Genomic DNA, 16,931 nt, shown 5'->3' on the forward strand with positions numbered 1-16,931 from the left:
TTATATGGTGATATGGGATTATGACCCTAGTGGAGGAGAGCTGGGCTGGAGGGTATTAGATGGCTGGTTCAGACTGCATGGCAAGGTGCCCCAGGTAAGGCATCCAATTTCAATCAGGCTCCTGGAGCCACTAGTAGAGCAGGCGAGAGTTGTATGCGCTTCCACCTGGGAGGTGCAGCTCTTCAGAGAACTATTCAGTTTGATGTTCCTAGGTGCCTCTAGGGTTTCAGAGTTGGTGGGTGGGGAGGTAGTTTGTAGTTGGCATTGGGGACATTGTGTGGCATAAAAATGCTTTTACATTCTGTTTGAGGAGGTCTAAGATGAAGCAGAAGGTTAAGGGGCTCCTAGTATGCTTACACCATCTGGGCGAGGAATGGGTTTGACCTTTTTGGAGTTAAGGGGCTGTGGTGAGAGCCAAATTTTCTTGCAAGATAACAGCTTGGCAGTAAGCTTGGGGCAAGTGTTTAGAAGGTGCTTCTGGGCTTCGTGCTTGCTGGCACTGGACTTTGACACTCACTTATTTCGAATAGGAGAAGCCACAGAGGGCTTTCTGCTGGGGATGAGGAAGACAGTCTGAAGGGCCTTGGTAGATGGCGGAGCAGTTGCTTGTGGAGGTATGTTCAGAAAGAATGAACAAACAGTTTTTTTACTTAATCAGCAGGCATTCTTTGTGTGGGTGTCACCTGTGGAATATATGGATCTGCAGGAACTCCTTGGTGTAGTGGGCCGGTTTGCAGACCAAGAGGCAGTTTGGTGGCAGCTAGCTGGGTCATTCATCTAGTGAAACATTTTGTGGTGAAATCCATTGAGTTGGATTTTCTGAAGTCCATGAAGCTGGACTTGGAAATGCTGAAGGTCAGCTGGATTTCCACAGCTATTTTCTGGATTAGGTCTAAGAGTTTGCGGAGGGGCGCACAGCAGCTGGCTGAGATAAAAAAGAGCCAGGAAGGAGCTGAATAGAGAGATTATTGGTTTCTGTAAGGTGAGAGGAGTGTGGGTGATAGCGTATCAGAGCATTCTTTTCGAGTCCCCGCATTTGTTTAGGCAGGGCAATAACTTGTATTTAGAAGGGGTGATGAGGTCACAAGAAGGGTGGATGAAAGACCATAAGAAGTTCTGGTTTGGGGAGATACAAATGACAACTCGGGGGAGGATTTTCCTGATGGCGGAGGAAGGCAAACTGTTCAGCTGATTGGGGGAATGGTGTGGGGTTGTGATAATGAGCAAAGAACAATGGGGCCAAGATTTGGGGAAAGGACCTGCTCCAAGAGTGGGCAAGTTCAACTAGATGGTTAATGTGGGTTCTGAGGCGAGGACCACAAGGATTCATGACATTTCACAGGTTGTGTGCAGTTCAGAAGTGTTTGGGGGTGGAAAGCTGGGGGTACAAGGTACTTAGGGAAGGCAGGTTGGTTAATAACCTTTTGTTAGCCCAATTGACAGGGTAGCTTGTGCAGCTGAGCCAAAGGGCTAGGCACTCTGCTTGCCAGTTGTAAATGAATCAGATTTTTGCACTCAAAGCAGGTGTAGGGTAGTGTTTTGTTGGATGGTTTTGTTGTTGATGTGTATTGTTGTAGCTGAAGGGCAATCGGAGGAAGGGAAACCATTTCGCTGATAGGGGAAAAGATGGGAGGGTGTAAGAATGAGTAATGAATAATGGAGCCAAGATCTGGGACGAGGCCACGGGCCTGGTCCAAGAGAGGGTAGGCTTGGTAAGATAGTTAATATGGGTTCTGGTGTGAGGACTACAAGGACTCATGGAATTTCAAAGGTTGTGTGCAATTAAAGTTTGGGGAGGTTTGGATGTTGGAGTTAGGAGTTGCTTATGGGAGACTAGTTGGTTTAGAACATTTTGTTAGCCCAGTTGACAGGGTAGCTTGTGTGTTTCAAGGGCAGTGCTAGCTACTCTGCTTGCCAATTGTAAAAAAGCAGACATTTGCACTAAAAGCAAGTGGTGTGGTGTGATCATTTCCACCCACTTGTTCTCATTTTGGTAAACTATCTGGGGATACATGGAGATAACCAACTAACCCCAGTTAAACAACAGACAAAAACAATAATTCCTCAAGTGCTTTGGAAAAGAGTGACTCAAATCTTCCATAAAATTTCATTCACATACCACGTGAAGGAAGTTTTACTTTTTGAGATGCCGGCTTCCTGTGGCCTATCCTAGAAGCAGGCGGCCATCTACTTTGCTATCAGCACCATGACATCAGCCTAGATGCATCTTGTGGTCTCTCACAGAGGCCGCATCTATGAGCAAAGCATGCTGAAGGCTCAATTTCCGTATTTATCTGGACCCTGCAGAGCACGGATGTCGGCTTGACAAACAACCAAGGGGCATATCACCAACGAGGCGATAAAAAATTATCGCCGCTTTTGCGATAATTTTATCGCCTAATCAACAAGGTCACGCTATCGCGTGAAACCTTGCATTAGCACCTGAAATCTGAACGCCCAGCTTTGCATCTCTAATGAGATGCAAAGAGGGCGTTCCTGCCCTGACATGACTGGAGAAATGTAGCAAAGCGACATTTCTCCTATCATCAAGCCCTACGCTATGAAGCATAGCGGCAAGAAAAGTAGCGATAACCCCTGTTATTGCTAATTTCCTTACGCCTGCTTCAAGACTGACTTAGCCATGATATCCTGTGGAAGGTGGATATCATGGCTAAGTTTGTCTTGCCCTATCATCAAGCTAACGCCAAACTTTGCGAGATTATCGCTGGATTTCCAGCGATAATCTCACGTTTGGCAGTTAGCACTAGGATTTTTATCGCTTTTGAGATAAGCGTTGCTAATAGCACGATATCTCAGCGATAAAAATCCACGTTAGCCAGTGATAATTATACTAGCGCTAAGTGCGCTTAGCGATAATTATCGCCGGTCGTTGATAATATGCCCCCAAGTTGTATTGAGTTGTGTGTTTACACTCTGAAGCTGCAAACCAAATGACCTTATTTATTCGCCCTGACACCATACCTACTGTTTGGGAATCCTTTTATTCACACAGCTCCACACTCTACTCTAACCCACCACCCATATGCATAAAGGGTCTGAAATCCTCTGGTAAACCATAATATGCTTTTTAGGTTGTGTGTCCATAATATTTGGAAGACTTATGTCAAGATTTACCTCCTGCAGGAAGGATTTGGCGGGACCGCATGTGAAATGTGCTCTGGGGACAATTTATATGGAGAAAACTGTCGTTCAGGTAGGTTTCAATTTTTTTTCTTTTTGTGTTTAAACATTTGTACATTTATTAGCACCAGTGCTTAATTTGAACAGGTGGTTTCCAGTGCTTGGCACCAGCACTTAGTTGTCAACACCAGCATTTATGACAGCTGCCACATGATGGCATTGTCTGTCGAAATTAGAGAAGAGCAGAATAACAGTTTATTACTAATATAATATATCCAAAAAATGCCTAATAGCTGCCTCCCAAGCCATTCTTAAAGCTGTACCTTTCAGGAACACTTGATGAATCAGTTTCTCTTTCACACGTTCATCCCTTTTTCAGTCGATCTAACATACTTACACTCACAAACATTTTAGTTTCTCTCACCCCATCAACACATTTCACACTCTTTTGTGTTTCTCATACAAGTGTAATGTAATACTGAGGATCTATATTGTAACGCATTTTCGCCAGAATAGAAAAAGTTTCTGTTGGCCGTGCTTTGGTCTTTTTTTGTATAGTATTGTATAGCACAGAATTGAGTATCCCTTTTTTTCTTTGCATGTTGCTGCCCTGTTGCCTCTTCTCATCTCACCTTCTCCACTGAATCATTGGGCTCAGGCGATCCCATTGGCTCTCAGGCTCATCTGACGGAGTTCCTCTTCTTGAACGTTTATCCTTCTCGCGATTTATCTAACCTCTGAGTCTGTCCTCACAGGGCAGCCAGTTGGATGTCCAGATAAATATTGGAGGTGTTAAGGCCTTCTTACACAGGTCAAACACAAGGAGATGATGTACAGAGCGATTAAACCTTTCAGACACTCACCCCCAGTCACAGATCTGGGTTGAATCCATCTTCGTTCTTTAGCTCACTTCGCCACCTCAGTTCAGACCCAGCTATATGCAAATTAGTCTTGACCCTGTGCCTCATGGGACCAGTCCAGCCCGAACTGCCAAGCCCGGTCCTCCCTGAACTGGCAAAAAGCATCCTGGGACCGATTTCAGGGTAACACCCTTCATCAGAGAGGCTAGCTTGAATCCAATGGCAAAGTGAGCAAAGGACCCACGTCTGGGCATGTCTAGCTAACTTAGGGCAAACAAAGCAAACACAAGGAGATGATGGACGGAGCGATGAAACTTTTCAGACACAGGTGGGGTCTGAACTGAGGTGGTGAAGTGGAATCAACCCAGATCTGTGACTGGGGGTGAGTGGCTAAAAAGGTTTAGCGCTCCGTCCATCATCTCCTTGTGTTTGCTTCTCACACAGGTGCCTTCCCTGTCTGGGATTGCTAGGGCCTGAATAAGGCCAAGTGCCTGAACCCATGCACTGGTCTTCTCTCTCCTTGACCTTTCCTTCAACCAAACTCTTGCCCATCCGTTGCTTGTTGTATAACCTAAATTAATTTCTCTCAGAGTCTCAGGTTAAAGCCCTCTCTATTGGTACCTTCACGTCACATATAGCTGTGCTATAATCACTCTCAGGAGTCCCTAGAGATCCAGATAATTGTGGTCTCTTGTTCATTGGGTTGCTCCCTGCTCCTCCTGGGTGGGCTCCTCAGAGAATATAATAGGGTGGGTGTATAATTACTGTTCCTGTGGATTGTTCAATTGACACTCCTAAGTGGACTTATCACACCATATAGCGTGTTCAGGGCAGCTACCTTCCCCAGGTTATTGCAGACACTGTCTCCAGTTGTGGAATTTTGTGCAACTGCCACATGCATTCTGGGTGTTGCAGTCCTGTTTTACTTCAATTGAATTATTGAAACAAGGAAACCTGAAAACAATAAATTTTAGGTGAAAGGTTCAGGACTGGAAAGCGTGTCCGCAAAAACCTGGGGTTAGGTTTTTACCCTAAGTATGTTGTTTAATGTCAGTCCCTCTGCATTGTTCCCTTCCACTCTCAGGGGACTCCTTAGACCATATAGCATGGATGGTTATATAATTCCGATTCTTATGGGTTGCTACATTGATACTCCTCTGGTGATATCGGGTGATGTCTCAGAGCACATACTATAGCTGGTTGTAAATAAGGGTATGTGAAATTCACGTATTTTGCGTTTGAGTACTTAGACAAATTTGTATGTAATTACACGTGATGCCAATCTGTCATTTAGCACAATATTTTAGCACGAAATGTGCCCTCGGACCCATTTTGGATAAATGTTTTCAAAAAAAGTACTGGAAAAACCACCAATGCCTAGAACAACAACCACTTGCGTTCTCATTGTTCATGTTATTGCTGTGCCAGAATTTTGCCACAAACTGCATAAATACACAACGTGATTTAGTGGTGTCATTTCATGAATTACTCATAATAAGCATAATGTGAAATTCCTAAAATTATGTGAATTACTTTGCGTAATAAAAACTTCCTCCGGGCCTAACTTTACACTGCCTTTTTCCAGAGGTGTCTCCTCTGCCACTTCTGTTAGGATTCCTTAGACCACATATCATGGTTGTTTGATTCAACGGATGAAAACAAAAAGTGATGGATCTTACGCTTGAATTTCTCTCAGCAAGTACATATAATTGTACCCACTGTGCCAATACTGAATCACACTCTTGCTGCAGTTGGAACAGTCCAGCCCAAAATGCCTTGTCAGGTCCCCTCCTAATTGGATAAGAAACAATGCAAGACTGGTTTTGAATATTTGGGCCTCATGAGTGAGGTGCAGACAGCTTTATTATTATAGCACATTGAAAATAGGTTCCAAGGTTAGGCAACCCCAGGGCCGGACTTGGAACCAAAACCGGCCGTGGCAAAGTGCTCGGCCGACCCCCCCCGCCCCAGAAGTTGGGGGTGCGGCGGAGCTGTTTGTCAGGGACGGTTTGGGCCGATTTTGTTACAGCGGCCCTGTAACAAAATCTGCCCCCAGGGGCCCAACCCTGGCGGCCCACCGGGGAAATGCCCGGTGCCCGCTACGGCCAGTCCTGCCCTAGGCAACCCAAAGCACTTAGGTAATTGCACTTAGTTCTGCTTGAATTAATCTCAGACAGGTGAAAACCAGGGGCCATATTACACAAGTGCCCTTGGGGTGCAACAGGTGTTTCCCCTCGCTTTATGTGAGCCCGTGGCACTTTGGTATTACAGAAGGGGCTGCAGATGCCTGTGCTGCTCCTTTTGTAATGCAGATAGAGCTGGCACACATACAGCACCAGTGCAATAATTAGAGGGTGTTACCTCATTTGCATGGGGGCATAGCCCCATGCAAATGAGGGAATCACTTTGCCTCTGCGCCGTATCACCGACATAGGCGCAGAGGCAAACATGCCTTTAGAAGGTGTACTGAAAGTGAGCCACAAAAAGGTGGCACACTTTCAGTGCGCCTTCTAAATGCAGCCCTCTAAAGGGATGAAAGGGGGGTTTTATGGACTCCACAGACATGCCCTTGCAGGCGGGTGCAGTCACTTAATGTACCCTCCTGCCAGGGCCGGACTGGCCGTAGCGTGCACCGGGCATTTCCCCGGTGGGCCGCCATAGTGGGGGCCGGTTTTGGGCCCCTGGGGAGCCGTTTTTGTTACAGGGATGTTTTTGCAGCATAGCTGCAATATCGGCCTCTGTAACAAAAGCGGTCGAAACCGGCCCTGCAAAGAGCTCGGCCGCACCCCAAACCCCCGGGGGGCCAGCCGAGCACATTGCCATGGCCGGTTTTGGTTCCCAGTCCGGCCCTGCCACCTGCAAGTGGATCTGTAATACCTTTTAAAAGTGCAGGCGGGTTGACGCCTCAACAGGGAAACACGGAGCAGCTTTTAAACAGCTGCTACGTATTTCTCTTGAATGCACTGTCCTGGGGCAGTGGAGTCCACGGCTGCCCCGAGGGCAGTTCATTCTCCCTGACAAGGCACATTTTCCATGTTTGTACCCAGCTTACCTGCTTCTGCAATATGGGCCTGGGTGACCAATACAATGATAATAATCCCCAAAGCACATTTCAGCATTCTGTGGATCATCAAAAAATGCAATTGTGTGAATTTACCCTCACGTCACAAGGAATTATAAGGTATTGGGGCCAAAGAATTAGCAGAAATGAACAAGTATTCTAATATGATGCTTTACAAAAAAATCTCTTCTGTTTTCAGTTTGTGACTGCGTCCATGGAACATGTAACAATGGCTTAGATGGAGATGGGGCTTGTGACTGTTTCTCTGGATACAGTGGCCCTAAATGTGATGATCGTAAGTACCCAATGGAAACCGAGTATAAATGTAAGGGAAGCAGGCATTCTAACCAGATGTATGAAACACACAATTCTAATCGTTTCTATTACTCCTTCTTACTATCTGGGAGAGACCGATATTCATCATACAGATCTAGAAAAAGCAGAAAAGTAATATAGTAAGAACCGTATTTCACCCACCACCTTGTTTATTGATTTTTTTAAGCGCTGACAGTTCCCCGAGACCCCTTCAGGGCACTACATTGAAAACCAACAACGGTAAAAAGAGAAATACAATTGCTAACTATAAAAGGATTATATGAACACACTAATGAAAATATATATTTGAGACAATGTAAAAATGTAACTCTTTGCCAACAGCAGGCCTTTTTAGGTCTTGGATACAGACAGCCTCTTGCTTAAGATTGGATGGATCTGTTCTCTATTTCATTTCTGTGCTTCCGAGTAGATGGCTTTTCGCTCTATCTCAATGTTTTTCGCACCCAGGAGCATTTCTCTCTCAAGGTGGTTTGATAGGTTGTTTTGTTCCACTGCTGAAGTCAGACCTGACATTGCTGTGCATGTGAGCGACTATTTTGTCTCCCTCTTTCTACCTGCTCCACTTTTCCTTCTTGTTACCCCATACAGCTTTCATTCATCCCCATAATTTATATCTCTCTATCCCCATTCCTCATCTTTCACTACCCACTGTGCTATCGGTGGGTAGCTGTCTTAAAAAATAATTTGACCATTCGAAATTGGCCACCTGCATGTATGCATTGCATCTTCATTGGCTTTGGATTTATTTTTAACAAATCCCATTCAAAGATTGCTGCCATCTTTGAAAGGGGTTTGTTAAAATATTATAAGATGCTTTAAAAAATGGCCTCCCTAGATACATATGGATGCTATGTTTGATTGCATTTTGTAATACTTACTTAACAAAATCCCACTAAAGATTCCCGCCACTGATGCATGCACATTTGTAGTGACTTTCTAAGACAAAAGGCAATAGGTTTCACAGCCGAGACCTACAGACTTAGAAAGTGTTTCTTTTAGTAGTATGTACATTTGTATTCCATAAGCAGTCCTTGTCAATGAAACATTTACTTGCTGGGTGAAATGAGGTCCTTAAGGATTCATATTTTGTCCACAGCGCCAGAGTTCACATAGATGTATTGTTACTTTCTGTGTTAAAAAGTACATTTGTATTGAAGCATCAGTTCACCAAAATCAATAGGATAACTGAAAGAACCTCACTCTGACCCCAGACTACTTCTGTAAATGATGTAACATTATATGGCCTTTGACCACCTATGGCATCATAAAATGTGGCCATCACAAGACGTCATAGTATAAGTGTTAAATTTATAACTTTGCTTCATTAATTTTAGATGTGGCAAGGAGTTGAGTTGTTAGTGTCGTCTCTTTCAGAAGAAAAGGAGTGGCAGAGCAAGATGGGCATCTACTGGAAGAGAATCCAGGTTTGCCAATAGAATTAAACAAGTGCAAGAGTAGATGACCAGATTTATTTATCCAATTACTGAACGAGCATTCGATGTCAAGAAAGCTATTTGAAGGCCAAAGGTAGACCACTCACTCCATCGATGAGGGAGAGCACTCGATCTGGAGCATTGACCAGATATTCTCAGAGGCTGTGAGATATTCGATCCCAAAGGGCAGGTGTGTTGGTAGCAGGGAATCTTGGATAACTTTACTAAGTGTGTTTTCAAGGAGATGTGAGACTCAAAAGTAAATTCTCAAGTGAAATAAACCAATAAAGATTGGTGAGAAGAACTGCATTAACCATCAATGGACAGGTAAAGGTGAGTCACTAGAATCGAAGCAGAGGAATTTAGTTGTTGCCATCTTCTATTTCGGGAAGTAGCGTATGCATTTGATTACGGTGAGCACCTTGGAGGGAGTTTAGCAAACACAGGGTGAGCAGGTTAGACCTCCACACATACAAAGATTGGAGTAATGAGTAAATTAACGAATGTCCTTGCCATTATATCATAACATGTATCCAAGTAATTTCATATAAAGATGAAAAGTGTGGGAGATAGTATCCAATGCAAGATGGAGCAGAAGAAGTCAATGTCCTGCTGTTTTCTGATGAGACAACATAGAAGTCAGAAGTGTCACATACAAATGTTATCAAAAGTAGCTGAGAGGTCAAGATCTGCTAATAAGTAAACTTACCTTCATTAAGAATATAAACATCTTCCAAGAGCTGGAGGTTAATTAACTGATGCTGGGTTGGCAGCAGTCTAGAAAGCTATGTTCAGTGGTGTGATCAGTTATTTGTGATGGAACCTTTTTCAATAGAGTTTCATAATAATGAAATGTAAATGTATTCACACATCGAGATGTCAGAGTTGAATGGGTCAAGGTTCAGCATCTTCATTAGAGCCATTGTTTGGCCTGATGATGGGAACAAAATCATTACTATATGATTATCCCTCACTGCCCAGGGCCATACCGGTAACTGAAGAGCCTCTTCCTGAGGTATAAGCCTAAACCACATGGAAGGGCATTTAATGAGAAACAGACCACTACTGTGAGGCGAGGTTTAAAACTCCTGTGGCTCTTGCAAGCTTTCATATACCCTTTACACATAGTGATGTATGTTGGTGCAGGGGGTGCACATGACTGACTATGACAGACATGAATACATTGCATGCTCTGTGAAAGAAGGAACAGTGAAACCATCACTACCTCTTCTGACCATTGGCTCTGCCAAATTGCTTTATTTGATTGGCAAATTGCAGAAGAGACATACACTTCCCCCTAAAATGTCATGCTCTGTGGCTGTGAGCCACCAGAGCACTCTGCTACCTTTATTCCATGTCTTCTATAGCTAACACAAACATATCTGCACGCAGGAGGGAGGGGGCTTCATCTGCTCATTTTTCTTAGCCCCAGTCTCCAACCTCCTCTGAACAACTCCACTTATCCTTAGGAGGCATAAGAGAGGGAGAGGCAGAGGCTACATGTATGAAAGTGGTATTTGAAAGGACTTTAGAAGAATGACACCTCTCACACCAGTCTCGACGTTCTGCTCCTCCCTGACTATTCCATTATCAGGAATGATAGGGTGGGTAAAGTTGGGGAGGCATCGCTGTTATCTTCAGAAACTCTCTTCAATTCAGAGAACTTCACAATAGCTCTCTCTCTACACTCGAATGCCTTTCTCTGGAACTTCATGTGCAGCACAGATCCCCTATCAGGTTGTTACATGACACTCGCAAGAGCTGCTACGACCCTCTGTCTCAATTTTGAAAATGCGTAATATGCAGTTGTACAACCATAATCGCTCCACCGTTTCTTAATATTTAATCTTGAGTGAACACTTAACTTGTCAATCTGTATCTCTCACCACGAGTAACTGAAGTAAATATAAGAAGTGTCACCTACTACCATGTTACTCTGAATTCCCTATGTTTATTTTTATTTATTTTATTTCTAAAGTTTTGTATAGCACGAACAAGACCCTAGAGGGTATCAGAGCACTTCACATTATAGGGTATGTAGGATACAGTTGCAGGAACAGACACTCATTACACCTATGGGAGTAGCATGGTAAAGCTGGAATCAATGGTTGCACATCAATGTAGTGGTCATTCAGGGCATCGGAATAATAGGCAGATAAATTAACAATACAGCAAAATGTATCTTATGTAATGTACTTTGCCCTATTGTAAGGCACTCTGACACCTCTGGGTAAAGTACGCACTATATAAAAATGCATAATTAATAATAAATAACACCATAAAGTCCTCAGCCGTGTATGCATCACTGCTTCGAAGGAGCTATCCAATGGCCAAAACGCTGAAGTCTGTGTGTAACACGGCTTAACCAATGTGAGAAGACAGCATTTCTGTAATTCAGCTCCTGCTTACCAATGTACTACTCTTGTGGTGTCCTGGTGAAGATTTAAGGGGTTCTTTGCAGTTGCTCTTCAGTGTATACCTCCCTTCTAACTTTTTGTTTTGCACACTCTTTCTTTGTTCTAGCAAAACCTGCTTGTCGATCTCTGCAGTGCCCAGAAAATGCCAGATGCACAAAATACAGCTCAGGAGTAACTGGGTGCAAGTGCCTGCCCAACTACAAGGGGGACGGAAGATCATGTGAACGTAAGCTGTGTGACAAAACCAAAACTCTCTTCTCAGAAGGAGCGTATTTGCTAATAAATGTTGCACCTGTATTTGGATGTCGGCCCAAAAAACTAGTTGACTCAGTGGGTCACCGCCTAAACAATGTGTTTGTGTCCAACTGTACAATTAAAACAATACAACGCACATTCTATTGATCGACAAGGTGAAATATCATTATTTCATATATATGTAGTGTTCTCTCCTTCCCTGTCACCCCTACTTTCTTCGTTCAGCCTAAACAGCTCCCACCCCAACGACCATAGACTTAATAGTTGTATGTATGGACAAGACGCAGCAACCAGCTATGCTTTAAAGTTCCAAGTAACCATGACTCCAAAAGTGAAATCTTCAACTCTACATTCTAGGCAATGCATGCAGTGGTCAGCTCGGGCTACCTGTTCCTCAACAAAGATTGAGCAGAGATGCTCACTACTGATAAAAAGTAGACATCTCTCATTACTTATTTCATGGACCAAGTGGCCTGGGATGATCTTCAGCCTCCCTTCTGGATAAATCAGACCAGAAAACTGAGCCAGAGAATCCAGCCCATGTAATCCGATAGCGACTGCAGTCTCCTCTCAACCATGCCCCTTCAGCTAAGAGTACCAGCCCCAGCACTATGCATCGAAGTTGAAGTATTGTACATGAGTGCCGTCCAGAGCTGGTTCTCAACTGCACGCCAAGAACACCTTTTGGACTTGGCCTTTTTTGCAGGGCCATCCCAGATCTTTTTCCCTTACTCGTGTATTTTTTCTGACTTGCTGTTGGTGGTTTTAGGACTCTGGGCACTTTATCACTGCTGATTAGTGCTAAAGTGCATGTGCTCTCTATGGTAAACTTGGTAAGATTGGTCTGCACCTGTTTGGCATATTTAATTTACCTATCAGTCCCTTGCACCGTGGTATCACATATACCCAGAGCCAGTAAATGAAATGCTACTTGTGGGCTTGCAGCGCTGTTGCGCCACCCACCAAAGTAGTCTTTCAAACCTGTCTCAGGCCTCTGCCACTGCAGGGCCCGCACTCGCAGTTACTGCCACTGTGACATGGCACACAAAGTGGTTGCCACATCTGTGACTCCCCTTTTACTAAATATCAGTCACCCCTGAGGTAGGTCCTAGCCAGCCCTATGGGCAGGGTGCAGTGTAGGTCAAAGGTAGGACATGTGCCGTAACTGTGTGGCATGTCCTGGTAGTGACAAACATCCTATTTGATTTCTCACTGCTGTGAGGCTGCCCTCTCATAGGGATGCATTGGGGATTCCCTGATATATGTTTCAGTAGTAACTCCTGGCATAAGAGATCAAGTTTGGTATGTTTGGAATAGTGGTGATAAATGCTGCGTATTGGTGAAAGCAGATTTATTATTACTATTTTAGAAATTGGCATTTCTGTGTGCTATGTGCTTTGTGCCTGCCTGTTGTGTATTGACTGTCTGGCCTTGGAGTGACAGGTGCTGGGGAGGTGCAGTGGCTCCAGAGAGTCTGGTTGAATCAGCGCTAGGCTGAATAGGCCTGGTCTGCATTTGGAGTGGTGGGAGGAATAGCACCCTCACCTGAATAAGGCTGGTCCTGCCTTCCAAAATGATGGCTCCGCCCCCCTGTGGTGTGTCTGGGCCCCGAGCTTATACTAACAAAGGAGGTGGTTGTGCGCTTGAAAAGGTATTTTAAAGTACCTCCCCAGAACTGGTGTGGACTGGGCTCAGAGCCCTGTGCCAGGGGGAAAAACAAAGACTTTTGGTACTATAAATACTGGGGCTGTGACCCCATGTCTGGTGAACTTTGGAACAGAAGACACTGCGAGAGACCAGGAGGAACCGCCATGGAGCTGGACTGCAGAAAGTGTTGTCCTTCTGCCTTTTTGGCTAGGTGAGGGACTACCACTCTGTCTAAAGGAATCATTGTACTGGCCTCCCTGGGGACACTTTTCTGGTGTGCCCCTCTGGTCTCCCATGACTGTGTGGCTTGCCCTTGGTGGTTTAACTCAGTTTGTGGTGAGCACTTGGGACTTTGCACTTTCCAGTCCATTACAGCGTGTGGTGAGCACTGAGAAGAGCGCAAGGAGTGGGCTGCTCATACCTGGAAGCGCATGAGGAGAGCTGAGGCAGGAAGTCTTGGAGCTAGCGTGTGCAGCGCTGCTCGTGCCTTGTGTGTGCCGCTGAAGCGCGGAGCGGGAGCTGGAAGTTGCTACCAGAGGGAGGAGCTGTAAGATAGAAGTTCTGCCCATCCCTAACTTACAGCGTGTGTGCCCGCTCGGGGCGAGAAGCCCGCAGGGACAGAGCCACATCGGCGTCTCCTGACGTACCCCCAGGTTGGAGAGAGGTTGCCTGGTGACAGGCCGTATCAGAGGATAGCCACACCCATCTCGGGGAACACAAGGGCTCCTCCCGGAGTTTGCCGCAGCTGTGGAGTCTCCGGAGAAGCGGTCGCCACTCTGGGAGCTGGATCCAGTGACCACGAGTGCCCCCGAGGATTCTCTGGAGCAGATTGGGCCTGCTTGAGTAAGGACACCTGCGATCTACCTGTTCACTCCGGCGGCAGTGAAAGGAGGAGCTGAGGCCGCCCGCTCCATTTGTCTGTGGTAGCAGCTGTCCCGCGTGGCAGGGGGCAGCTGTCCTGGACCGGCAAAGTTGTTCTGGCTACCTGTGTGGTATCCTGAGGGGTTGCCCCGCCGTGGGATGTGGTCTGCCCTTGCCCCCTAGCCATGACACCTACCTGAGGGGCACGGTAGATGATTAACAGAATGGGGGGATTCCTCGATGGAGGCCCCCACTGCATATGCAGGACATCGCACTCCCTGTAAAAGGAGGGCAGGGGTAGCGAGGGCTGCTTGGCCTTTGGGCTACCGCTGCACCGATGATGAGGCTCATTTCTAAATTACCTCAGAGTGCCTAATAGGAGCGCCGGTGTCTGGGCTTATTATAATGTGTATACTGGTAATTCTTATGGGATATGCCTCACGCTAATGGCCTCACATTCATGCCCTTACGTTATTATGTACATGGTGATACATTGCCAGGGTTTTTGCACCACATGTACAGTGTCATGATTGTGTGGTCCTGATAACATGTGCATAAGGTGTTCACTTTAGTGCCCTACGTGTGCTGTGATGACAATGGCCTGATTGGCCCAGGGAATTACGATTTATGTTATGCCCTGATGTGACTAGGCTTTGGGGTTACATGGCCAAGGTTTGTACCCCACGCATCACTATGGTGATTTTATTGATGGGTGCACTCGGATAAGTGTTTACTATGGTGCATTACTATTGATGTTTCACATGAGGTGTTACACTTAATGTAATATTACCAGTAGTTACTGGTCAGCCTGATGTATTGTTATGACAGTGGCCCGATTGGCCTAATGATTCAAGCAATCCCTGTAAAGTCATGACAAGTGCCTTTTGGCACAGTGTATATATGTGATTATGTTCTAATGTGTTTTATAGATAATACAAAGGCTATTTTTTATATAACCTTGTGTGGAGTTTCTTTTGTGGTGTGCCTAGTGTGTCGCTGCTGTGTGAGTGTGTTGCACAAACGCTTTACACATTGTCTCTGGGATAAGCCTGACTGCTCATGTCAAGCTACCAAGGATGTGAGCAGGGGTCATCTTCAGTGTGTTACTCCCTTGCCCTGACTAGAGTGGTGGTTTCTGCCTGGCTTAGGCACATGCCCTAGCCAATCAGAAATCCCATTTCTAACAATACCTCTTCTAGATCATGCTGTACTCAAGGCATGCCTACTTTCCACCACCTCATAAACATGCTCACCTTCTTCTCCCAGCAATGCTAGTAACTTGCATCCAGCTGTAAGACCAGTGCCAGTCTCATAGTCCCAAAAATGCCTTTGTGTACATGAATCCTTTTCAAATCCATTCATCCTGCTTTGAAGGGTTATGCTAAACATGTTTTTACAAGACTTCTGTTTCTATTTTTCCCCACAGCTATCAATCCTTGCCAAAATAATGTGTGTGATCCTAAAGCAGGGGAGTGCACTTACCTTGGACCCAATCGACATAAGTGTTCCTGCCGGCAGGGGTACAAAGGAGATGGCATTGTTTGTTTACCTGTTGATCCGTGCCAAGAAAACTTCGGAAACTGCTCGACGGAATCATCTGTTTGTAAATACGACAGCCCTGGAAAGGTATATTGGACTGCTTTTATTTCAGTGTATTTCAGATTGTTTTACTTTCACAATTAACATTCGCGTGTTCGCCACATATGTTTACTCAATGCTATGCTTTGCTTAGAGGATTAAAGAAGCAGAAAGACAGAAGCAAATTAAAGAATTCTCAACCCATACATTTGTGATGCCCATGATATAATGCCACTTTTGGGGGTCTAGTGTTGTGTTACATGTTGACTGCAGGCTTTATTGAAACCGTGCAGTAAGTGTGTTTTCTCAAACTGGAAACTAAAGGTTGTTATGTTCTATGTGGACTGCTGGGTGACCAAATGGCAACTATAAATCTGTTTTTGCTGTTTCAATCTTTTGCAATGCTCGTCCACACTTCAAAAGAATGACAAAAGACGTAAAAGACGTAATAGAGAAGAAAGGAAATCATGAAAAGGGCACAGACACATTCAAACAGCACGCCCTTACCCTTAAAATAAAATGATAATAAAAGATAGTAAATATATTCAAAAATAATACTTTTCAAAGGTTTTAGCGGGGTGTAAATTTCTCTCTCGCTCCTATTCTGGTAGCAATATAGGAATCTTACTTAGAACCTCCCAGTTTATTTCCTTCCTGCTCCAGATCACTTTTATTTGTTCTTTATGAATCCCAGGTCACTTTTCTTTATTCTTTATGAATCCCAGATCATTTTTCTTTATTCTTTATGAATACCTGGACTGCCTTGCGACCTTACTTCTTCCACCTCCAGTAGGTTTGAATTGACTACCTTGAGAAGCTCTAAATCCTGTCCTTTGTCCAGATTTTATTTTATTTCATTGTATTCATCACTTTCGTTCCACTGTGGCCTTTGGTGGTCTATTGAGGCACATCCCTGTTTGTGACACTCAAAAGATTACTAAACAGGGAATTTCCTCTCTGGAACAATCCTCTGACCTTCAATTTTACTCAGTCAACTACCTTAAATCAAGAATTCGTTATCCTATTTCTCATCAGTCATATCCTATTTGGGGACCACAGGCCAGACTGGACTACGGTGCCACAACCGTGGTGGGTGGGATTATGTGCCTCTGGCATTCTACTATTGCTTTGAAAACTGGGCAAAGTACACTCCGTCCACACTTCACTTTCCGGGAGCAAGGGTGAGCAGTCGAAGGCTTCTCGGGGAGGGACTCAACAATGTATCTACAGCCACAATAATGCATTGCCCAGTCCTATGCTTGTCTTTGAGAAAGATAAATACTTTAATGTCACAGCAAATTGAAATGCTTCACACTTTGAAGGGGTAAATGCAGGGTTAAAT

General features: G+C 44.8%; 1 protein-coding gene across 1 annotated transcript in view; it reads left to right on the forward strand.

Moving 5' to 3' along the window:
• The window catches only part of LOC146855449 (stabilin-2-like), a 1,111,419-nt gene that overhangs the window by 142,503 nt on the left and 951,985 nt on the right, over positions 1 to 16,931 (forward strand). Inside the window, exons 5-8 of the mRNA XM_085653245.1 lie at positions 3,145 to 3,214; positions 7,262 to 7,357; positions 11,355 to 11,474; positions 15,438 to 15,637. Of these exons, the coding sequence (XP_085509371.1) occupies positions 3,145 to 3,214; positions 7,262 to 7,357; positions 11,355 to 11,474; positions 15,438 to 15,637 (486 nt within the window). The remainder of the gene's footprint in view (positions 1 to 3,144; positions 3,215 to 7,261; positions 7,358 to 11,354; positions 11,475 to 15,437; positions 15,638 to 16,931) is intronic.

Source organism: Triturus cristatus, chromosome 4_1 (genome assembly GCF_964204655.1).
Source record: "Triturus cristatus chromosome 4_1, aTriCri1.1, whole genome shotgun sequence".
Lineage (NCBI taxonomy): Eukaryota > Metazoa > Chordata > Amphibia > Caudata > Salamandridae > Triturus > Triturus cristatus.